The following is a 24,772-nucleotide window of genomic DNA, read 5'->3' on the forward strand; positions in this document are numbered from 1 at the left end:
GCCTGAAGGAGGAAACCTCAAAGGCAGCAAGAGCAGCATTTGTTGCATTGCCTCAGGAAAGGTAATACCTGGAGAGAGGCTGAGATTGATGGCTCCTTTGCTGATTCCTGCTGCATCCAGGGAAATTCGACTCCATGTATACATCAAATATTTTACAAGTACACAGGACTGCATCAAAGAATGCCTGGTTCTCAAAGCAGGAGACACCTCTTAAATTATCTGTAAAACTGTAATGTTGCCCAAGCACAAGGAGAAAACCTCACACCACCTGACAGCTGCCTGTGAAGGCAGCCCAAATTTATGCTGTTGGAGGTGGCTTAGAGAAGATCACTACAACTAATTCACTGCCATTCTCTGTAGGGCAGTTGATCAAGCTTTGTGCCATTTTGTAGGAGTTTGTTGTACGCTTACATGAGTAGCAGAATGCTGTTTCACCCGTTTACAGACACTGATCACGCACTGTGTTGTGCTAGAGTGTGTCACAAGTAACACCCAGCAGCTCTTCTGACCCTGCAGCAAATAAATTAGTGGGTGTGAGTCCAAATGTGGCAATTCCTCAGGCTGTTAGACCTGTGTATTCTCCAGGCTTAATATTCACACTGATTAAATGCTGACAGAAAGGCCAAGTGCAAATAAAAGCAGCTCTATTGAAAAACTCTGGAGGTCTTTCAAATGCTCCCAACCATGCACAGGATGTCATGATCAGTCACAGCAGTGATAAAATTGGTCCAGGATGTTGATTCCTTCTCCTGCTTTTGTGTTTTCTCTTGTGATCTGAACTGCACTATGTGTTACCTCATAGACAATCTAAATCTGTGTCTCCCATGCAGCTGTAACTGAACAATCATGGAGGCTGAGCTACCCTCTTCTCTCTCAGAAACTCAGATTGTTTCAAGCATCCACTTCTCCCAAGTGCTGCCCTGTACCCTGGGAAGAAATTGCCATTGCAAACAGTCTCCTATTCTGCAGAAGAGACACATTTGATTAGAGATAGAGTTTTCCAGAAGAAGACCAGGATGAAGCCTGGAAAAGAAGAGTATGCACAGGGTAAAATTTGTATTTCTGTCATGAAATTGTAATTCTGTCACATGAATTCCTCTTGGCAAGGATTTCTCATTTCCCTCTTTTTCTGCAAAAATCCTCTTGCTTTCTGCCTGTCCCAATTAGTGTGTGTCCACCTGCTCTGCTTAAAGCCAGCTGCCCAGGCAGATAATTAACCCTGTGAGCTGGATAGTTGCTTTCCATCATTCAGTTCCCACCAGTGATCCCCTGCTGCAGCCATAGCTCTGACAATTGCAAGGAAACATGAGTGGTTTCTCCTGAGGGACCCTGCACTCACACACACACCCTCTGAGTCTCTCACTGACACGTTTTTTCCCTTAGCTCTGAGTTCGGGAGATATGCTGGTTTTGCTGGCAGTGCAGCTACCCAAAATTTGGGATGCTGGAGCACATCCCAGGAAGGGCAGGAGGGAAACAGGACTTCAGGTCTGCTGGGGTCTCTCCTGTGCCACTGCAGAGATGGGCCTGTCACATTTGTGATTTTGAGACCAGGAGAGTCCTTTGAGGCCATGTCCTTGTCTTCTCATTAGCAGGGCAGGAGTAAAGGGCTCCTGCTTAGACCCCTCCCAATTGTGTCTTTCTCTTTGCTGCTTCTTGTTCAAAAACTGTTCCTATCATGAGTGCTTGGGCTAAACCAGGTGCCTGCTTGAGTGGTTTTTTTTCCCCAAAACTTTCATAGCTGCTTTATGCGAACGGCACCAAGGGGTTTTATGGCTGCCAGGGATCTCTCCTCACGGAACCCATGGGCCTGGACAGGAATCAAAATGAGTGCTCAGATTTTACAAGAAGCTGAAAATGGGGTATGCCACTCTCAAAGAAATCAAGGTGGATGTGGACATCTGCAGAAAATTTGAATCTATCTACAAATATTACATTTAGGAATGTATCTGCCAGGTGCCTCTCATTTCTGCTACACCTTGCTCCTGAATGCCTTTTACTTTTCTGTTTGGGATATGTTGTGGGAGGAGGGTTCTGACTGTGTGATTTCAGCTGTTTCTGCAGCAACTGATTTTGACATTTTAATAAATGTGATGGTTTTGATGTTGATGCTGGCATAATTTTTCCAATTAGCTCCAGGACGAATGAGCTAATTGGTGTTTGGGCTGGATAGGGTTCTACTTTGATTTTTGGTTAAATGCTTAATAAAAAAAGCAAAGCAATCTATTAATCAGAATTGTACATAACAGCTTGGATCACATCCGTGAAAGACAAAACCCACTAAGTGATGCCTCTTTTATTGATTTAATTGAAGCAATTCTGAAAATTTTATGTGTTCTCTGATGTGTTTTGATAGTTCAATAGATACGGATGATGCTAGTCTTTTTCTGTTCTTTTCTATGACACTCACAAATGCTGTTACTACATGGCTTTATTTTTCTGATTTTTGTATAGGAAGAGACTGATGTTCAGGCTAGATTTCATTATGAGATGCTCCTATTCACTCATAAAAAAGAGGCAGAGGCAAGGATGACTACAAAGAAAGGTTGAAAGGAAAGCAATTTGGATGAAAAATTATTACATAGCAGGTTCATCTGCACTGCAATGTTGGGTGTTTATACAATGAAAAATAGAGTAGTCCTTCCTAAAGTACTTATTGGTCCCACATTTTTGGTCTCAAACATAAATTTCAGTAGGATTTACAGATAAAGTCTACAACTGCAAAATGGGACACTGGTGTGGAGAACACGGGATGGCAGCTGCAAAGGATTAACTCCCTGTCCTCTATCCAAGTTCCCTTCTTCTCCAGTAAGATAAAAGGTTCAAAGAGATGGCTTTTTGTACCCCAGATTCAGAGCGCCCCTTTACTTCAGCAGCTGCTCGCTTCAGGAAGCAATAACATCATTTACTAGTAATAAAAGGTGGAAACTTTAAAAGCTGGTGCTTAACTAGGTGTTCCTGCTGACATGATCTTTGTACAACAGCTTATGCCAACACATTCAGAGTTCGAGCAATGTTTGTGGTGTTCTGGGAGAAGACCTGCCATAATAATACAAGGAAAAACGGGCCAGCCCAAGTTAAAACAACACAATTGTCCCAGTCAACTTAAAGTTGGCTTTCAGGCTTTCTGAAGACCCAGTGATGGCATTTTCTGTGCCTGCACAGTGCTGCTGGGAAGAGGTGTGAGAGGTGTGCAAGACGCCAGACGCCAGGTCTTTGGAATCCCGTCTGCTCCCACTGCCTGGGAGCTGGGAAGCCAGAATCTTGTGCACCAAGACCTCAGCAGACAGAGCCCTGTGTCTGCTGCAAGCAGGACATCAGCCTGAAAGGCTTTACTGGCCAGCAAAAGGAACTCCTTCTTGTCCATGAGGTCAATACAGACCCCATTTTGCTGCCTCACAATAAACATTTGTGCCATATGGAGAAGGTGGGAGTAAGGGATGGTGGGGTGGTGGCAAAGGAAGGGGAGTCACTAATTTGTAACCATGTAATTACTACTTCTAAATAAATGGAGCTTTCGAAAATGTTATTAAGCCAACAAGAGAATAAAGTGAAAATCTGAATTGCTGATTAAAAATAAAACCCACAGCATGCTTGTAATGATATCTTGTTAAATGATAACCTAATTCAGTCCTAGTAGGTTTCTTTCTAATTTTGATACTCAGTGTAATAACCACAGATTTAAAAGAAGAAGGGGAGAAAAAAAAAAAGGAAAAAAGCCCCACCCGTTCTAATCGGCCCAGACTTCGGCGCCTTGGGGTGCATTTCACCACGCACGACGCCTGAGGCAATCCTCCTGCTTAATAGGCATAATAATGCTAATTATCACGAAGATAGATTTTAAACCCTCTGTCTAGGGCACCGTGCCTTGCTCAGACAGCATCCATGAGCAGCCTGGTGCCCGGCCGCCCGGAGCTGCCGATGACCCGGGCAGCTCCTGCCCGCTCCCCCGGCTGCCGGCAGCGCTCCGGCGCTCACCTGGTGGTGAATCGCCTCCCACTTCTCACCTGGTGGTGAATCGCCTCCCACTTCTCACCTGGTGGTAAATCGCCTCCCAGTTCTCCCGCAGCGCTCCCCAGCTGCCCACGCTGGCCGCCTTCTTGTCCAGGTAGACTCTGATGTGCTCCTCCAGCTCCTGGTTGACCTGCTCGAGAGCTCGCACCTTCTCGATGTACTCCACCAAGCAGCCATTCAGGCTTTCGTAGGAGAGACCCCTGCCCTTGTCCAGCCCCGGGGCCAGGGGCACGGCGGCGGCGGAGCTGCGGAGACCCTGGAGGAAGACGCTGCTGATGCCCAGGGCTCTACGGGACACTCGGGTGCCCAGGCTGCTCACGCCGCCCGTGGGGACGGTGCCCACGTAGACGCCGGGGGGTCTCGACAGGCTCCCTCCACCTCCGACGCTCACCCGGCGGCCGGGCGGCCCCGAGCTCTCCGCCGTGGAGGTAGAGGGCTGCTGCCCCAGGAAGGACGACCGGCGCCTCGGCAAGGGCATGTTGTCGCTCCAGCCTGCCGAGCACCGCCGCTCAGCCCGGCCGCCTCGCCCGGCACTGGCGGGAGGGATGTGCCGAGCCCAGCAGGTCGGGGCTCGCTTGGGATTTCGGCTTTGTGCGACGGCTTTCTGGAAGGGGGCTTTGTGCTGCCTGGGAGCGCCCGTCACATTGTCCGGGCGGCTGCTGGGTCAGCAGTCCCATTTCAGGGGAAATCTCCCGGCTGCTGCTGCTGCAAATGTGGCAGATGAAAAGCACAATGGTGTTTATGGGGACAGCGGGACGGGGATTCAGTACAATGCACGTGTTAAAATACCAGCAGTGCTTTCTACGCTGACACCCGAATGATTTCCTACCCTTACAGTCACAGGTATCCAGTTATATATTACAGATGCATCTGCTTCTCGCACCAGTGCTTGCTCCACACACAGTCTACTTCAGTAAGACATTTCCTAACTCAGCAAAACAAACCTCTGTGGAGTCAACTGGGCCACAACTGAGCAGAGCCGATCGAGCCTTTTGCCACTGCAGAGCATCAAATGCTCCCCTGGGTCTGCTGCAGCTTCTGGGTTTCTTTGCAACTCAGCTTCACCACCCACCCAAGACATATTGACACAATCCCAACAGGTTTTATAGGGGCAAGCAACCTCATGTCCACCCCTTTTCAATCATTTTAACTCCACATAATCAATTGCACTTGTTCAACAAGGGCCTGCTTCACTTCTTTGCCTGCATAACATGGTGACAAAGTGAGGCAACTGTGAACTGAAAGAAAAGGGCAAAACAATCCTAGAGACTTATTGCAGGGAAAGGGGGAGATTTTCCCTGCTTTTGTTCTTATGCCACTTATTCTTTACCTACTAGTGATCAGGTGGGTAGTTTATAGGTAATAATAAGTATTAAGTAGCATTAAGTGATCCTGGTACGGTGTGAACCTTCACAATACAATGTTTGGCCTGGATTTTTCTACCTACACACAGGGATACTTCACAGCCAGGATGCTGTTCCAGTGTAGGATCACCGTGTGCGCATCTTTGTAGGCACGATTGTAATGTGCTGATGTTGGGCATTGCCCTAATGCAGTGTAGGTTTGTGCAGGGGCAGTGGTGACTCTTTGGCGAGACAGGATACAATCAGAAATCCCTGCCTTCCACTGCTGCCTAATCCTGGCTCGCCGGGTTGATGGCTGGAGTCTGTTTCACTTGTTTTTTTAAGTTTGAGAATTGCAAGGCTGCTTACAGTCAGGTCACCATTTCCAGGTTGTGTGAAGACTGGGAACAGCCCAGCATCTCTCAGCTTTGCAAATACTTTTGGCTAGCTTAGGTATTCTGCCTTTAGAATACCAAGCAAACTGTGCTGGCTAAACGAGAAGCATCCTCCTGTATTTCTTACACAGTATTTTCAGTGTAGTTGCTCTGTGTCAAATCAGAAAATCTCCCTTGCAAAAGTAATACCATGTACAGAGAACAAATGTAGTAACATGGGCTTTTTTTTCAAAGAACTGAATTTAGTTTTCTGTAACCTTGTTCCCTCTGTCCACCTCCCTCTTCAAATAAAAACAAAGATCCTTGTGGGATTGCTTTTGCTCTTGGCAATACCCCCAGGGATTTTACTCTCCTATCAGTGGTTTCTAGGAGGCTGTTTAGTAATTAATTGGTAGGAGCGCAGGTATCATATTGCGCACCATTTATCCCACTGTGAAAAGATATATTCCCAAAGTGCCCATCCATGCCCATCCACAGCCTTGTCATCCTGCCTGCACTATCACCTCATGAGAAAGCCTTGCACTACCCTCTGATGCTGGCCAGACAAACAAATATCCAGGAGAGTCCCTGTAACATCACAATCTTCCAGTTTCCGGAAGCCTCTAGTCTACAGTCCACACAGCAGAAGTGAATGTGTGGGATGGTGAGAAAGGAGGAGCAACGAGGCCTCTGTGGCCCCCTGAGGGAAGTCTGGGTCTGATTCCAGCCATCATTTAGTAAAGCTGTCATGTTGCTCTGACCAACAGCAGCCACTGGGAGGGACACTGCTGTCAAGTGGGAACAGCTGGACCAGATGTGCCACTGCTGTAAGTCTCTTTTCTAGCACCAGCTGTGGCTCACCCTGAATAAGGCCTGTGGTTAATGATGCTACACTAGCCCTGTCCTGCCCAAACTTGCCTTTGATGCAGCCAAACATTAAACCTGAGTAGCTGGTAGGGTGGCAGGGAGCAGCCAGCTGGAGCAGGGGCTAAACTGCCCCTCATAGCCTGATGAGGTGAGGAGTGAAAGAAGAAAATTGCCTAGCAGAACTGGTGGCCAGAGGTGAGAAGAAGGAGAACGAGGCTTCAAATAGCAGCCATTTCACTTGCTGAATGATATAAAAAAGCCATCTGAGAAGCAAAACTAAGAATTGGTCCCACAGTAACAGTTCTGGGTTACTCAAAGAGAGAGCATTGATTTGGGCCAAGTCATTCCATGTTCCCTATTAGTCTCGCCTTGCAGCAACCTATTTTTAATCCATCATTTAGGCTTTGTTCACCCTTACTATTCCCCTAACACTATTAGAGTCTGCAATCTAGCACTTAACAGGGTAGGACAGAATTGCCATTTTGCTCTGAAATGCTGCATTTTCCTTCCTAAGGGGGAAAGGAAAGTCCCAGAGAGTAGAAGTGGGTGTGAGGAAACTTGATTCAGTGGCACCAGCAGTCTAAACATACAAGATAAATAAAACAATGGAGAAGGGAAAATGCGGTCAAAGCCACAGCATTCAATTGGTAGCAGTCTCTAGTGACCAGATTGCAAGATTTTTGATAAAGGAATTTTCTGTTCCTTTGAAGGGAACACTCTACATGCCTTCTTTTGAGGCTGTTTGATCTTCAGGAAATAATTCTAGGCTTATTGGGCTGAAGTGTAGCAGCTGTGAGTCTAATGTGCAGTGTGGTTAAAACAATTATGCAGGAAAAAAGGGCCATTCTTGTCCTTGCTCATATAAAAGAGTTTTGCAGCTCAGACTGTAAATGGGACAGTAAAGGGCTCATCCCAGTTGGTGCTCAGGCAGTACTGGAGTCACAGAAAGAACACAAGAGTGGCAGAGGAGCTGTACAGACTGCATCTGGCAACTGAACTGGCCCTGTCTGGTTTGCATTCTAGCCTAGCAGCCTGAAGCAAAGGAGTGATTGTCTGAAGTAGAAAAAGGGACAGTCACTGAGCAGAAATGCTTATACTCAGCTGAGTTATATCATGTAGGATGCAGGGTGCTGTACCCACCACATGCTGCCTGCACCAAGAGCAGCCTTACTCAGTATTTTTCCAGACCATGTATATTTAGCAGCAGTTTGTAAACGAGAGCGAAGCAAACAGACCACATGACAGATGTTTTGCTTAGAAATACCTTTATTTTATAAAGCCACAGTTTGTTCTGTAAAGTTTTACCACACTTATAAAAAAGGGGCTGACAATTCTGAGGGACAAAAGAAAAGCTGAAAACATTTCTTGTAATTCAGGGTTACACAAAGGTGATATTTATAATATATATATATTTATTTATAATTTGGAGACAGTAGAGATGAAACTGCAGTATGGGGGCAGCCGTGGGCTCATATTTCGGAGACTTGCTCGTGTCCCACAAACAGCGTTTCCTGACAGAAGGGGTTCACCAGGACCATCCCGCTGTCGCGGTAGTCACCATTGGCCGGGGAGCGCGGCTCGGACAGGTGGTCCTAGGGAAAAACAGAGAAGCAGATTGAGCACTTCACACCCTTCGCCCTCCCTGAGCACAGAGGACACTCCTCCCAATCCCCCAAAGGTGCCTGAATGTTGTGGGCTGTGACTCTGGAGAGCCATGCTTGGTGAGCTGGTTTCTCCCTTCGTCAGGCAGGAGGAGCTGTGAGTGAGAAGTTCCTCCGAGGGTCTGCTGATTCTTTCTCAGCCTAGAGACCCAGAAGCCAGCTGCACCAGACTTCCAATCCCTTTGGAGCTTCCACATTTCTTGGGTTTTTCCCCAGTTTGACTCATTGCAAGTGTTTCCTGTCTCTCAGCTGGGCTTGACTCCTCAAGATGGATTTTCGACTTCTTTTTAAGGTTAGACAGCCACATATATGGGTCCAAGCCACCCGAGCATGCCCTAGTTCAGTCATACTCTGATCAGGTTTAAATGATTCAGCTTTTTAAGATCATTTTGTATGTGAATAGGCCTGACATTTGATTTTGGGCAAGCCAGACCAGGTCCTACCTTAGACTGAGCAACATGATTGTCAGCAAAATGGGGTTAATGAAGTGACTGTGACTATTTGTCTAATCACATCTTAGAGGTTCCTTTCCAAACTTTCTATTTTTTTTTTAATTTAGTCACATAAGCTAGTCAGCTAGCTGTTCTGAAAATCACTTTAGTATAAACTCAGATTCTCCACTGTTTCTAGGTTTTAAATACCTTTGAACTAAACTGAATTATTCTCTACCTCTGAGGCTAGAGAATAGATTTCTATCAGTAGGATCACCTGCCCATGTGTGAATAATGCCACTGAACCAGTCAGATCCCTTAAGTAAAGGCTGATGAGTGTACACTACCACCACCACCACACATCCCCACATACTGATGTTCTGATTACTTTTGTAGTGGGAACACTCATTCCCTGAAGTGGTATTTGAGAAATTACAGGCAGCTCCTAAGACACAAACGTACAAAATTTCTTTGCGTTATTAACTCCCCCCAGCCTCCTTCTTTTATGCCGTGTGGCACACGCACAGCTGACTGACAGTCAGTAATGAGCCAGCCCAAAGGGCTCTCCTTAAGCCATCATGGCATGGCTTGACATTGGCTGTAGGCTCACAAGGAAGAGAAACCCAGGAATAAATTCACCTAGAGGCTGTTAACGCCCATCATCAGGCAGCAGTATGGAACACGTCTGCAGTGGCCGGGAACAGGATGGCAATCCAGTTTTGCTGGCTTGTTCATCCCACCTAATAGACGTGTAGGAGTGAGTCCTTCCCTAAAAGCTGTTCCCCTGAACATGTGTAGGGATTTCAAGGCTTTATTAATATGACTTCCTCTCCCCTCCTTCCAGCATGGCTTCAGTTACAGTTTTCAGACACCAGTTCTGCATGCAAGGTACCTCTGAAGTCTCCAGCGACTGGATCTCTCTTGGTAACTCTACAGCATGCCTGTTGAAGTAGTCCATGGTAATAGCATTATTCCAATAGCTCAGGTTGTTCTCTGGGTTAGATGTCTTCTTCTTCCTTCTCATGCAGCAGACTGTCAGCAGAACTGCTGTCAATAGAAACATGTCAAAAATCTGGTTATTTCCTTTCAATAAGGACTCATCAGTACCATGGATTTGTACTTCGTGTTACTTAAGGAGAGGGCTGGTGACCCACATTCATACACTTCAGTCTCAGTCAGTCCTAGCTCTCTGCTGACAAATCCTACACAATTATGTCAGAATCTGGGCCAAGCAGATGAGGCTTTGGGCTTGGCAGAATATGCAGTTTTTACTTTCTTTTTGATGTGAGTGTATAATCTTCAAGATGTGGCTGCCTGATTAATGAAAAGCTTTGTTATTGTAACTGATGGCATTTTAATACCTAAGCAGGGGGTTATAGACCCTCTAGGAGAGAGGGCATTTCTCAGGGACTAAGATGCTTCTGTGGGGATCTTTTCTGCATCTGGTGTGTTCAGAGGCTGCAGGGATGAGCACATTAGCAAGTGGGCAGTGAGAGATACCTGTCCTAGCCCAAATAGCAAATTCAAAAATGCCACAGTTGCCTGTCTTCAATACTAAAAGCATCTGTCCTGAAGTGTCACTGATCCCTGCCTCTGTTGCCTGCCATTTGTAACTTGGATTTTGGTTTGTGACCATGTTCCAACACATCAGCAACCAGCCAGAGGAACAGATGGGTTCCTGAGTAGGATGAGACCGGGGTAAGGTGGTGTGGAGGTCCCCTGTGGCACCTGCCCCACATACTTTACACTTCCAGGGTAGTGTTAACACCAGAGCTGGGGTTTTCCTGCCTGTCTTCATCAGCTGTGGGAATTGGAATCTGCTGATAAGGGTAACCTGTTCCCCCCACACTTGTCTGGACATTGGGTAATGCCCAAGAGTGGGTTTTTTTTCTCACCTGCAGAGCACACTTAAGCTTTTATAATCTGAAATATCTGAACTTAAAGTAGGGCAGCTAGGCAAGACAAAGTGACCAGCAAGTAAAACTCCTGATGCTCAGGAGTCTGCCTGGTCTTGTGGCCACAGGCATCTCTGGGCCCCAGAAATGCCCAGGTAATTCTCTCCCAGCAGGCAGCTGAACACAAAGCTGGCTGAATGTTATTTTCTGGAACTGCTTTCAGTTTATTCATCTCTGTTGCAATTCAGATGGGTAATCTTGGCAACTTTACAAGAGACAGGCAAACCCACAACAACAGACTTATTGCTCCCACCAGCCTTCGCTCAGGCAGAAGCTGGGGCATGTGCAAGGATTTGCTCAGAGCTGTAATGTGTGAGCTCTGTCTGCTTCCCTTACACCTCACACCTTACAATGTGGAATTCATTGACCAGTTGTGTTTGTAATCAACCTGATTCATGCAGACAGGTAGCTGCACACGTGCTTGGTTTGATTTGTACCTGTGAAATACAGAATGCCCTGCTGAAAAATTCATTCTATAATTTCTAAATCCCTCATGGTAGAAAAGAAGAGAGAAAATATTCATGAAGCAGAAAAATAATTTTTTTTCTCAGCTACAGGTAGAATTATGTATTAGAATGATAACTCAGAGGAAAGAAAAGACTGCAGAGATATCACTGCTGCTATGTATGTTTTGACAAAGATTGCAGCTACCCATGTGCCATGGGTCTAATTTCTTATCCCACTGACCACATAAAAATAGCAACACAAAAGTGTAAGGCTAGACCTCTATTTAAAAAATAAAACAAACTACTAAGAATAATAAAAAAACCCCAGTGTGTTTCATTTCAGGCAGTTGTCACTAACAACTTCATTTGCTGACAGCCCAACAGTCTGAATCCTGCTGCTGCACCTCATGATCCCCCAGAATTGCTCTCCCTGCCTGGGGAAATGCCTGTCCCCTTGAAGGGCTGCACCTTTTATCCCTGCTTTGGCTGCTGCCCTCTCCGTGTCCCAGCCCAGCCTGCAAGCTTGGGAAGATTAGAAAGTGATGCAGGACTTGCATTTAGTCCTTACCACTGCCGGTGAGAGCCAACAGTCCTTGGAGCTTTTCAGTACTCCAGCAACAAGGGATCCATCCCTACGGCACAGAGCATTTCTGAAGGTGTCTGAGGACATGAGGGCCCCAGTAAAGTCACCTCTGTGCAAATGTTTTTTGGAAAGCCTGAGGGTTTACAGTTTGTAAAATATTGTGGCTACTGAAAGAGAAGTACTGGATTTGGGGTTTAGGGGCTGGAAAGCCGGTGACACTGAGTTGAGGGAGATCTCAGCTTCTTCCAGCAGGAAATGGCCTTGCCATGTGCAGATGCATACAGCAATAATTCTCCCTCTCTTATTTACACTCTTGGCCTCCAACCGTGGTGCACACACAAGAAAATGGATGGAAGAGCATGGGAAATGGGTTCCTGAGCTTCCACAAATACGTATTTTAGCAGAAGGATGTCTACCTAATCTACCCCAATTCAAAGCAGAAAAGACCTCATTTAGGAGGGTGAGTGAGGACAGCAGGGATGGAATGGGGCTATTCCCTCTTCATCTTATATTAACTGCCCTTTTCACAGAATCATAGAATCATTTAGGTTGGAAAAGACCTTCAGGAATGTTGAGTCCAACCATTAACACTGCCAGATCCACCACTAAACTACGGCCATTAAGTACCACATCTACCATGTAACATGCCACATTTGGGGAATATTTTAATGAAATGAATGTAGCCAACACAGGGTCTCCCACTTCCAGAACAACACTAGGACCAGGGCACAGCTTTTCCAATATTCCTAGATACCATTTTGTTCCCATAAATAGAATTACATGTATTGCAGAAAAGCTCTTCCCGACAGACAATTCTGATGGCCAGGGAGGTCATATTAAGTGGATGAAATACTCAGAGGGCAGAGATGGCTTCGAAGGCACAAATGGCACTAATGACAACAACAGAGCTGAAGAGAGAACTAGTAGCTGCAACACATGTTCAGGGGCTGAGCTGCTGATGAGCTCCAGCTCTGACACTGGATATTCTCTGGCCATAGGGTGAGTTACATCTGCATTATTTGTCCCCCCACCTATGAAACAGGAAATAAAACATCCCACAAATGGGAGAAACAAGATTCTCACAGATTTACAAGTTTCTAGGCTGGTGGGAACATGTCCATTACCTACTGTCACCCACAAAGCACCTGCATACCAGAAGACTTTCACCTGTTACCTTTAACATAATCTGTATATAAGATACATCTCATAGGAAAATACCTTCATTTAAAGATACAGAGTGACCAGATATCCATCCCATTCCCACAAATTTTGTTTCAATGTTTAATTTCCATTGTGGGGACATGTTTACATTACTCTTGTGTAAATACCTTCTTCTTCAACCATCACTTCCTCCATGTTCTTTTGCCTTTATTATTAAAAACTTCCACTGTGCTGTCAGAAACATCTCTTATATGTGTAGGCTTCAGCCTCCCGTTGTGCTACATCATGGCACAAGTGGATTTATGTTGCATTTCTTCACTCTTAAATCATTCCATGACTCTTTTCTAATTTTCTGGTGTTCTTTTAAAAAAAAAAATATAACCCACTATGATTATATATCACATTCAATACCAGCTTCATTAATGCAGTGTAATGAGATCATAACAGTTCCCTACAGTTTTCTGACAGTCTTTCCCTTCAAGCCACTAAAATATTTTACCAATCTTACACAGCTGCATACTCCCCCCACTTTCCAGCTCCCACACAAAACAGTGTTAACAGACCTGAAATTGTAAGCACTTAAAAATCATCCAATATTCAGAGTGAAGGATCTTCATTTACTTCTCCCTACACCTGCAGATCACAACATAAACTAAATTTAAAGAACCCTTCCCCCAATGACCAAAGGTGCTTTTTCCATATTTCTTTAAATTTCCCTGTTTTCCTATATGTAGCAGCCCATACTTAGCTGTGAAAAAGGTATCAGGATGGATTTGGTTATTGACTATAGCTGCTTACATCTGGAGACAGGAGTCACTCCAGCTCAGCCTGAGTTCACATCTCGGGATTAGGCTCAGGGCTTGGGATCTCTCTCACTTCAGACCAGGAAGCAAGCACAGGTTTTGTGATGGAGAAGGTGAGTGAGGTAATTTTGGAAAGCGTTCAAGTGCATGAAATGTGAGCTAAGTGAGGTTAGGCCCAAGGCAATTCTTCACATATTCTTTGAGTTCTGCTGATGCCTGTGTTCAGAGGCTCAGCCTTCCCCTGGTGCTCTCCTGTGTCAGCAGAACTGACTGGATGAATTGACTTCTGTGCATCTGATTTGCAAGTTCCTGTTCTTCCTCATTTTCTTGTGTCATTCTGTAGTTAAAGTGACGCAAGGACCAGGAGCCCAAGGACTGGAATGGTGGGTTTCAAAATGAGCTCATATTGTGTCTCGTTCTGCATTGCAGAGAGAGGCACCTACACATGTACAGCAGCACGTGCACAAAAACGTTCAAGGCTGCCCGAAGGACACTGCAAAACCAACTCAAACTGTGACATGAAGAAAATAATGACATCACTGTTATATATGATTTTGCTGTTCTGGGAAGGGAATGATAAATCCTTCATTTTTGCAGCCCTCCCACGGCATTAGCAACATTACCCTCATTATTTATACCATGAAACTGAGCTGCCAAAAGGTGAAATTATTTCCCTAGGTTCACAATGGTTTGTGCATTCCTACTCAAAGCATTACTCCTCTGGCTAGAAGTTTCAGGGATTTCAGTGGGACTCCAAAATCTGTGCATCTGTAAAGTATGCATTGTAAGGGTGGGAGGCTAAATGCCGGGTCTTATTTAAGCAGGTGAGCTCCTGAGGCACAGATCTTCACTTGTGCTACAGCCCCTGAGCTGTGCCACCAGCACGGTCCTCAGTGGGGCACAAATGTCAGGGCACAGGGATGCTGAACAAACACTCTGCTGCTTCCTGCTCTTTGGTGCAAATCCCCACAGCAGGGATGGGCCAGCAAGGAAATCTCAGCAGGGTCTGTCCTCTGTGAGGAGAAGCGCAGCATCCCAAGCACTTCTTCCAGTGGGGATGAGGAGCCAAAGGCTCCTGTGGTTGCTCTCTAGGAAGCTTCCCTGCTATAGAAGTTCAAATGCCCACAGGTTTTCATTTATCAGGTGCCTGTCACTAGAAGGTGTGACAGCAAGCAGCGTGTACGGATCAGAGAGGGACAGAGAGTCTTTGCAGTATCATGATGTGTTCTCTTCCAAAAATTTTTGGGTAGCACAAACTGTGCCCAGAAGCCCTCCAAAGAAAGCTTTTCCAGCCTCCTTGTCACTCCTTGCACAGAGGAGAGACTATATGGAAGGACACAAGGGCTCCTGGCAGAAGAGAGGTGTGCTGGCCACTGAGCAGCTCTGCAAAGGCTCTGGAGAAACAGCCTGGAGGTCATCGAGCTGGCTCATCTCAGGGCACCCCTCATTAGCAGAACAAAGGAGCTGAATTAATTGGATTCATGCAGCTCTTCAGCCTCATGCACAGGCTCTGGGTTGCCTCTCCTCACTTCTCTCCATGTCTTTCCAGTTGTGTGGCTAACTTCCCTGCCTTGAGGCTGTCTCCTCCTGGTCCCGAAGGCGCCAGCCTGAGTGCAGAGCCACCGGCCCACAGCTGGACCCTCCCGTGACAGGGGTCCTCAGTGACTTTCTCCGTGGCTTGATCCATTCTAAGGCAGCTCAGGTATTTAAAAGCATGGGATTGTGTCTCTATAGCCTTTCAGCATCCCAAGGCAGGAGCACGACAGTATTTTTCTCTCAATCCCGTGCCCACAACAACTGTGAGAGCCTCTCTCGGAAAACTTCCCCGTTTGAAGATGAAATGAAACCCAAACATCTGTCCTTCATCCTTCTCCCGGCGTCAGCCCGCTCTGGGCCAGAGGAGAGGAGCATCCTCTGGGGCCGCCTGTGGCCGCTGCAGCGCTTGTGCCCGGGAGGTGGCGACAGTCCCCTTCGGACAGCCCGGGCGGCACAGGGCACGGGCGGGCAGGGGCCCCTGTTTGAACAGCCAAACCCCGGGACGAAATCCATCTCCTAGGCACTGAAGCCAGATCATCCCCCCAAAAATACCATCGAAATGCCTGCCTGCCGCTCATTTCGACTCTGAAATACATCCGAGGATCCCTGGGTTTTAAAAGGAGAGTCCCAATGAAGGCCATCCTCAGGAATCTGAGTCTTGAAAGAAGGACTTAAATACTTGGACAGTTTAAATACTCAGTTATGTTAGAGCTGATACCGCTAACTTTCAAAATAGAATTTGACTTTTAAAAAAATGTAGCTTATGAATACAAGAACCATAACAGGCAGAGTCACATGAACACTTACCATTATGGCACAAATGAAAAGAGGAAAAGTGCTAACACCTCTATTTAATGAATAGCGGGTTAGCACTTCTGCTATCAGACTTCTATTATTATTATTATTATTACTATTATTATTATTACTATTGTCATTGTTACTGTTATTTACCTCAAACATGGCACTCTGCGTGCACAGACCCGTTTACCCACTGGCTACGCTTGCCATGCTTGTGTGTATGGTTTTACACTTCTTAGTTTGTATTTAAATGTTTTCTATCCAGCTCAGCTTGCTTTCTGGATATTGGCCCAAAACGTAATTCTTGGAAGAATTTATCTGATCCTCTAATTCTAGTGATGGACAGACAAGGCACAGTTCATCAAATCATCAAATACTGCTGCTTCTGACCTCGTGTTTGCTAAGTCCCAGTTTCTCCTCTCCATCTCTCACAGAAATGCATATGCAAATTCTGCTTTGGTTTCTCTTTGATTGCCCATCTTTCAGCCTTCAGCTTTGTTCTCACTTGTGGTTTTAGCCACACTGAATAGCAGAACTGATGGTCCCAGAGGTGCGAATCTAACAAATATGCTGACCCAATCCAATAATTTGCTGCTGCTGACAGGATTAGTATGGTCTGGTCTCCAGGTTTGCATTCCTGCAGCCACATCCTTTCCGAGTCTCATGCTCACCTGACTTTGTGGGGAGCTGATTCAGCTCACTGGGTAGACAGAACAATACCAATACCAAAGAGTGAAGTGGATATTTTTTGGCCACTTTAACACTCTGGAAGTGTTTCAGGGAGGTGACAAGTCAGGCCCAGGCAGAAGGGGAGGGCCAGGATTAGGTGCCTGCACCTCAGAAAGAGCAGGAGAGAGCAGCAGTGTCTTTTTTGGCTGGAGTAAGCTGTGTCCGAGACTGGCTCGGGCAGCTCATCTAGCTCATCTGTCCTCCGTACAGTTCATAGCTGTAAATAACAGCATTAATACTCAGTATTCTTGGCTGCTACCCCTTTATGTTTCCTCAGGCACCAAAGGCTGGGAAATGTTTGGTTTTGTTTCACTCCAGACAGACCAGAATAGTCACACCCCGTGACAGTGAGACCCCAGGGAATATGCTGTCCCACCAAGCTGATACAACCCATCTAGGCACGGGACATCCTGGCAAGCACTCAAAAGCTTGCTCATAATTTCTCGTGTGTGTTTTGTAACTGAGTCAAACAACAAGACCCTGAGCCAGCTCTGGAAACCCAACCTGCCCTGGTTGTGCAGGTGGCTGACTCCAGGTGTCTGAAGGCCAAGGTTTCCTCCTCTTTCTCTTCCCTTGGCAACTGTAAATCGGAATTAAAATGGAGGAAACCAGCACTTTTTTTATCAGATTTTTAAATCTGATAGTTTATGCACTGCCTGCAATGAAATATTTTACTGTGTGGGAAAACTGGTGTTTCCTGAATTATTAGTCATTATAGATGTTATTAAACCTTTGGGTTAGCAGTGGGCTTTTAAAATCCAATTTCAGGACAGCAAATACTAGTTCCTAGATCAAATAATGTCCTTGATCAAGTTTTTGATCGCTGTCTTAAACACCTTGGAGTAAAGCTGCTTCACATTCTAGAGCTGTTCAGGCTAGTGTTACACCCTCAAATGGAGAGTCACCCCCTAAGGTTTGTAACAGCAATAGAGCAAGTATGCTTTGACTGTAACATTTTAGTCCTGCATTTTGAAGTTAAACACTTTGGTCAGTGAATGTGACACCTGTGCATCTCATCCATCCCAAGCTGACCTGCCTCTGTTAGGTCTCCAGCTAGTCCTTGAATCGTGGGCTGAAATCTGAATCTTAAGGAAAGAGAAAGCAAAATAAAGTGGCAATTAACTTACAACATGAGGATATAGGGACGCTGATAGCCAGAATGATCCAGGCAATGTCCATCTTGCTGAGACAGATGGTTGCTCTGTGCTGGGGTTTGTCCCCCTCGGTGACGTGGGAGATGTTTCCTTGCACGCCTGGTTTCCAGGTCCCGGCAGGAACCAGTCTATTCAGGAAGTTCCCAGTGGCGGTGGAGCCAGCTGTGGAAGTGGAGCTGGACAACCTCGTGGCAGGCACTGAGGAGAGAGCACTGCCTGGCGACGTGGCATTGGTCACCACGCCGTGCTGCGTTGGAGTGAGTCCCTCGGGGTCTCCCGCTGCCGGGGTCGAGATGCTGACGTCAAAACTGGTCTGAACTGAGTGACCAGCTGCTGCTGTAGCAGATCCAGAGCCAGCAAACAGAGGGACATTTGTACTGAGATTCAAGGTTACCCAAGAGTTGTTTTTGCTCAGCATATCCCACACGCCATAGCGGGTGGGTTTAAAAGGCACCGACACTGCTTCAGGATCAGTTGATGGTCCAGCAGTTGTGGTGGCAAAATCTGCCTCCTGCACGACTACCTCGGTCCCATCCCCTCGCTCTGCTTCCCTAAGGCTTCCCGAGGTGTTGTGGTGGGGAGAAGGGTCTGAGTGTGTAGTTCTTGCCAGCCCCATTCCATTTGGATCGCTGGATGCTGTGGTCTGGGACTGAAACGGGTGGTCTGTGAAAGGGCTCCTCAGGGTAGGGAAGGGAGAGTGCAGGGTTGTCTTTAGGTAAGGCTCTGACGACTCTGAGAAGTTGCCTTTGAAAACCTGGAATATTTTCCCCTTGGGGCGAGACTGTCCTGAGTACAAAGCACTCTGGTTGTATAAATGGTAAGTTTCCTTTTTGCCGATGCGAGGGCTACTCTCTTGCTCTTGCCCGGTGGAAGGGGCTTTCTCCACCAGGCTGATGGGGTGGGACATGGCTTGAGCAGACGTGGGAAGGGGCTCTGCCGTGTGGTGGTCTTTGTGGTGAGGCGTTGTTCCCATGGCTGTGACAGCTGTAGTGTTCATCGGGAAGCCCTGAGAGGAGGAGACAGTGGGAGACAGTACCTGAACAGAAAACACCAGCTCTTCTGTCAGTGCCAAGATCAGTAGAACACCTGAGGAAAAAACACAAAAAGAGGGTGAGATACTGGGGAGGAACCAGCAGATGGGGACAACATGGCTTGCGTGTCCGGCAGGAAGGAATACCTTCCGTGTTCTGCAGAAGGACAGAGGAGTTAGCATCCAACTTTCTTGTCTTATCTGCTGAAGTAGGAAGAGAAAGACAAATCTGCAGGAGCTGTGGTGACGCTATGGCCATGAGAGCGATGTGCAAGATTACAGGGAATTTATGTGGTAAAGAGAGAGGAGCTTGCAGTGTTGACTCATGTGAAGCTTTAAAATGTCATAGACAGGTGATTTCCCTGGAAAAACTGAAAAGCATCCTGCATTTGAGGGGCAGAGACAACAGATGTCCTCATTTTCATCTTGGCCAGGAGGTGCCCAGATGAATGTCCATATCATTATGGGAAACCTTAGTCTGCTCACTTCTTTGGCCACAAAATCCTAAATTTGACTGCCTCCGGTCTTGGCTGCCATTAAACAGTCTGTTTTTTGAAAGAGCAGCTGCTTAGGCCTTGCTGAAAATTAGGTCAAGAAGGGATATCTGATGAGAGGGCTACCTGGGTTATACGTGCTGTGCTTTACTTAGCAGCTTTGGAAAACCTAGTCACTCCAAATGTCAAAAATTAAAAAGAAAACACAGCTATCCCAGTCATTTTAAAAAACATTGTGATTACTGTGATCTAACACAACTGCCCTTTGCACCCATAACTGAAGTTTGGTTGTAACCTGCTCTGTGCTCACACGTGGGGTTGGATTGTGTGAATTTTGCCTCCCACCTCCCTCAGCACTGCCGAGGTGCCAGATTCACACCGCTGGGAACATCAATTCTTTCATTTATTCCTAGTTCAGATAATGGAGGTGGGCAGCTGCAGTAGCATAAGCCTCCCCGGGATGCAGGGCTAATACGCCATGAGTTACCGTGACCTGCAGGGACCACATCAATCACACGTCACCATTTCCATATGCTGAAGCTGTTGAGTGTAATGTGGATCTCTGCCTACTAGGAAGCACATGGAATAAATCCATTTTGCACAGTCCACTGAGCATCATCAGATGGCACCATTAGCACTGTGCTAGTGTGAATTTCAACCAGCTGCGTTGAGGTGAAAAATGCTGTCACAGTCTTAACAAATGAGGGAGATGAGTTCGTCAAAACTTCAGGACTCCAAACTGGGTGATGATCAGCTAACAGCCAGGACTGTGGAGTGCCTTCCTGCCTCCTGCTCTACCCCTCCTGGTTGGCCAGCTTTCTTCATTGAGTGTTGTTATACCATTTAGTTCTACACTATTTGGGAATGGCTGTCATGGGCCAAAGGAAGACAAGGACTTGGGAAAATGTAGGAGCTCTGATTAGGTGTTTGCCGACCCAGATGCTGTTTCATGTGGGGCAAAATGTGATGAAATGTGTTTATTCTGAATCCTGAGTATCGTTCACACCCATTCATGATCATTGCAATGTGTCTAGCAAAAACTCACCAAAGGAGCAGTTATCTGTTCCTCTTACCCAGCTAAATGTTCTACTTTGGTCAGTACCCATCATTTCTGAACTAGACAAGTGTAGAGCTCTGCAACCAAAAAAAAAAAAAAAATCAGCTCATCTTGCCCCCAGCAGCCTCCTGTTACTTGGAAGAGTATCCAGAAGATGAAAACACTGACTAAATAACATGGTGAGAGCCAATTACAAGTAATGCACTTTCCACTGCCTGATGCTAAGATTAGCTCTCCCTTTTTTATTAATTTCTGGAATAAATATCCCTGCCAAATAAACTATCGTCTGGGATACTGCTTCCCAGCTCCTAGCCAGCCACAGACAATATGCTCTTAGTAGAACACCTATTCAAATTAAAACCCATGAATTCTGTACACTGAGATGCAACCAGGAGAGCAGATTGGGCTGTACCCATGGAGCATCACTCTTGGAAATAAAAGGCAGGAGTTATCCTCACATTTTTTGGCAGCACTTATTCTGAGGTCAAGGTCAAAGCAGATATTCTACTGTCCATATGGCTAATATTTCATGCCAAGACAAGTTGCTGCCACAGAACAAATTCAAAGAGGAAAGGACGACGATTTATTTTGGATTTGGTGTGTGGAGATAATGTTCCATTTAAACTTTGGGACTGCTGTTCTGAGCACACAAGATAAAGTGCATTGGCAGATATTATGAGATACTAGATTATAATGATTGTAATGCCTGTTAGAATTTTTGGATGCTCTTTGTGTAACTACCTTCTCTCACACTTCACACACAAAAAACTCCATCACAACTGGGGTAATGTTTTTCTCCAGGATATTCCTGAAGGAATAAAGAAGTTGTCAGCTTTTCTGAATACTGTGCCCTGGGGTTGGAAACCCTGATCTTTTGCTGAAAACCCACCTAATATCCATCTCAACTTCTTGAAATACTGATAAATCTGAGGCTTGCTCCTATAAAGATTTATAGTCTCTCCAGGGCAGTTTGTTGTGGTAGCAGGTCACTGCACATCAGGCATGGGAAACCAGATGCATTTAAGCTCATACCTTTAGGTGGCTTGTAAAGTATAAATAAATATTTATAGGAAACACTACATCAGAAATAATTTATCTGACAATAAACAGTAACTCCCATGACATTTGGCCATCTCAGGTTGTGGCAGTCAGGTTTTGCTCACATGCCACTCTTGCTTCAACAGCCTCTGCAGAGCCACTGTGGCTCAGTAAGCTACAGCTTTTTAGGACTTTTTTCTGCTGGTTGGATGGACCACAGTAATTCCTTCAGTAACCACCAGAGCTAATCTGTGCCCCTAACCACTGGAAATATATTAAGTTTAGCAGATCACTGTAAAAATAGCCAGTGTTATATATTTAGAGAGAAACAGCTGATGATAAGGACTTCACAGTGGATTTTGTTGGCCCTTTTAAGTGGAATTAATTTGCTGGAAAGCAAAAGTAAAGCTGGAATTGGTATTTTTAGATGCTCTGCATCATCACCCAAGCATACTCTGTCTGGATTTGCAGTGACTTGATTGCCCAGAGCTCCCATTTATTTTTTTATCATTGAGGATATGCAAAGTCTTACAAAGTGGGGCTCTTACCGAATTCCCTAATATTGGACTATCCTTATCGGCAACTTTGGCTTAAGCCTAGGAAAATGATGTTCTAAATTTCTGTACTAAGGCACAGAAGGCATTTGTCACAGAAATGGACTTATCCAGCACTGTGACGTTCTTTCTTTCTCTCCCCTCTGGTCTGTGCTTGACAAATCCAACCATACTAGGACCATGGTGGGTACAATGCCAGTTGTTCCCTGGTGCCTCAGCTTACCTTCAATTCCACTGCCACTGAAAGGAGGCCTTCTGGTTGCTATCAAGTTCCCCTGGCCAAATTTTCATATCCCAGGTGAGACAGCAAGTGCTCCTGTTTAGTTTGGAGTCCTGCAGTCTTTGCCAAAATCCTTCATTTTTGGCTGCCTAAAACTCTTAGAGATGGTTTTACTTAGAGCATGAGCTCTTTGGAGTAAGGACTGGCAGCCCTTATGATCTGGGGGCATAACAGTAATACAGACTGATGCAAGTGCATTACAGCAAAGAATAGTGTTTTCAAAGGTCAGCTCACACCATTAAGTTTTTTCATAAGGGGCTTTTTCTAAGGTACAGGAGCTCAGGGTCAGAACAGATCAAACTGGTTTGTTTTTTAAATGCTATGTGTCAAATTCACGCTTTTGGAACCTAACTTTATGGCTACATTAAATCCATTCAACCCTAATAAGAAGGCTGATTGACCTGACATCTCTGTGGTGTGAGCTGTGGTCTTGTATAGTGCACAGTGCACCAGGAAGGGCATATTAAGTACAAAGTGAATTAACTCAAGGATGAAACAGCAGAGTGACAGCAGAATGTACACAGAGGATGCTGATGTGCATTTAGCCATAAAGACTCCTTCCTGACAACATGGTACATTGGTTCAAATCTCAACAGGATCTCCCAGCAGTGCTTCTTGCCACTGTACACTCACATCAGGAGCCCAGAAATGGTGTGTATAGTTGTGTATGTGAAGGAAATGAAGTAGCTCCTTTAGACCAATGTTTTAAAAGACTATGGTTTATGTCTCCAGTGAGTCTCAGAAACGTCTGGAGTTAGGAGTACTTAGCTTTTCTTGACTATGAAATCCTTAGGGTTCTACCACTTGGAACCTTCTTTGTGACCCTTTTATTTGCACACAAGTGGCAGAACTGTGTCCCTCCTTAACGGAAAAAATAAACAATTCAGGCCTCTGAATTCTGAAAACTCTGAACAATTCAGCATCTTATGTTCTTTATCTCTGGACTTTGGGAAGCTCCACTAGGAGCCAGTGTCCTGGCACAGAACAGGTAAAGGTTTCACTCAGGAGTTAATACTGCCTGGTGCTGCACAGGACACTTTGTGGGCACTTTGAGCACAGCCTTTTTGCATGACATGGCAGAGCAGGCATGTGGCTGTCGAGTCAGCTCATGCGTTCGGCCTCCCTGGGGCACCCCCTTTAAACAACACAAACTTATGTAACTCCTGTTCTAAAGCCTGTGGAAAGCTTCCCAATGACTTTAGTGAGGTTTGGATCAAATCCTAATTGCCACAGAGATACAGTGGAAACTTTTGAGCTGCACATTTACATTTTCTACAGCAAATGAACATGCACAACGAGCTCAATCTGGTGTTTGACCCCTTCTGGCCTCTGCTACCTCGGACCTTGCAGCAAGACAAACAGAGCCAGCCTAAGCAGTACTTGGCAAACATTTTTGCTCTAGGAAGTGAGGAAGAGCTTTTTGTGCAGACACCTACTGCTGGACTCATTATTTCAGACTGCCGTGGGCAAGGAAAGCAACGGGAGCTGTCCTACAAAGGACCCATTATCTACAGACCCAGGGCTTGGGTGCACATGGCCACAGTGAGGATGCTGAAGCCTCTCCATGCTCCTGTCCTGACTTAGTAATAGCGAGAGAAGATTGTGCAAAACCTCTTCAAAGCAACAATGATGTTATTGTTGTAACAAAAGCTTTCTTCTCCACACTAATAACTTCTCATGTGTCTCTCGACAAACCTTAAATGTTACAGGAAGCAAAATGAATCTTTAATAGGTGGAAACTGTGTACAAAGTGCGTATTATTACTTCTGTTACGGTCATTTCTTTGTAGTCTGTCTAAGCAATACGATTTTCACTCACAATAAAGCAGCCTTTGTACAAACAAAGAGTTAAGCAAATTTAATCTCCACGATTGGTTGCAGAACTGAGGGAAGAAAAAGTAGGTTACTCTGCACAGAAAATTTCTCTTCTCTGAAAGTCTGTCTGTCATGCTAGAAGTCCCAGATATTAACTTACAAGTTATTGTCTGTTTACCCTGGTATTAGACGAGTGATCAACCTGAATTTCAGCATACAAGGATTTGGTAAAATGCAGGGAATGAGACACACAGAGTAACAGCTCTATTTACTGTACCATTAAACAGCATCAGCAGAAGCTCTGGAAATCACATGTACAAACACAAATTTAGCAGCTCCTGCTGACACTCCCTGTGCAACAACAGTAACAGCAGTTATGGTTTTCATGTGGCAAGAAGTCATGGTCCTTTAAAGATACAAAAACACTGCAGACCACTATTACTGCTTTAAAATGCAATTACACCACAGACTTCGAGAGACTGAGCCTGTGAATCAAAATTAATTTCTGGCCCTCCAGAGAGTTAAACAATGGGTGATACAAAAAGAACAGTATCGTGTAGTCGCAGAGCAAGCAGCTCCCAATTCGTTCTCACACTGCACTAGAGGCTCACAGATACTATAGTGATAGGTGCTTTAGAAATTATTTAGATC

General features: G+C 45.6%; 2 protein-coding genes and 1 long non-coding RNA gene across 8 annotated transcripts in view; 1 reads left to right on the forward strand and 2 right to left on the reverse strand.

Moving 5' to 3' along the window:
* LOC106628017 (uncharacterized) overlaps positions 1-2,106 on the forward strand; it is a 26,313-nt gene extending 24,207 nt beyond the window's left edge. Inside the window, exon 3 of the long non-coding RNA XR_001331205.2 lies at positions 831-2,106. This is a non-coding gene — a long non-coding RNA (uncharacterized LOC106628017). The remainder of the gene's footprint in view (positions 1-830) is intronic.
* Positions 1-6,289, reverse strand: part of BFSP2 (beaded filament structural protein 2) — a 23,082-nt gene extending 16,793 nt beyond the window's left edge. Inside the window, exon 1 of one of the 2 annotated variants that reach the window (XM_088062041.1) lies at positions 4,036-6,289. In XM_088062041.1, the coding sequence (XP_087918167.1) occupies positions 4,036-4,491 (456 nt within the window). In that variant the 5' untranslated portion in view covers positions 4,492-6,289. The remainder of the gene's footprint in view (positions 1-4,035) is intronic. The other variant, XM_005519009.2, reaches the window with a different exon arrangement.
* A 1,614-nt stretch (positions 6,290-7,903) lies between these two features.
* Positions 7,904-24,772, reverse strand: part of TMEM108 (transmembrane protein 108) — a 161,984-nt gene continuing 145,115 nt past the window's right edge. For 4 of the 5 annotated variants that reach the window (XM_014248441.2, XM_088059027.1, XM_014248440.2 and 1 more), the window contains 3 exons: positions 17,828-18,940; positions 9,582-9,736; positions 7,904-8,189 (listed from right to left, as the gene is read on the reverse strand). In XM_014248441.2, coding sequence (XP_014103916.1) covers positions 8,067-8,189; positions 9,582-9,736; positions 17,828-18,940 — 1,391 coding nt within the window. In that variant the 3' untranslated portion in view covers positions 7,904-8,066. The remainder of the gene's footprint in view (positions 8,190-9,581; positions 9,737-17,827; positions 18,941-24,772) is intronic. The other variant, XM_088059030.1, reaches the window with a different exon arrangement.

The sequence above is a fragment of the Pseudopodoces humilis genome, chromosome 1, assembly GCF_049639895.1.
Source record: "Pseudopodoces humilis isolate 2021_Gansu_Grassland_sample_001 chromosome 1, ASM4963989v1, whole genome shotgun sequence".
Lineage (NCBI taxonomy): Eukaryota > Metazoa > Chordata > Aves > Passeriformes > Paridae > Pseudopodoces > Pseudopodoces humilis.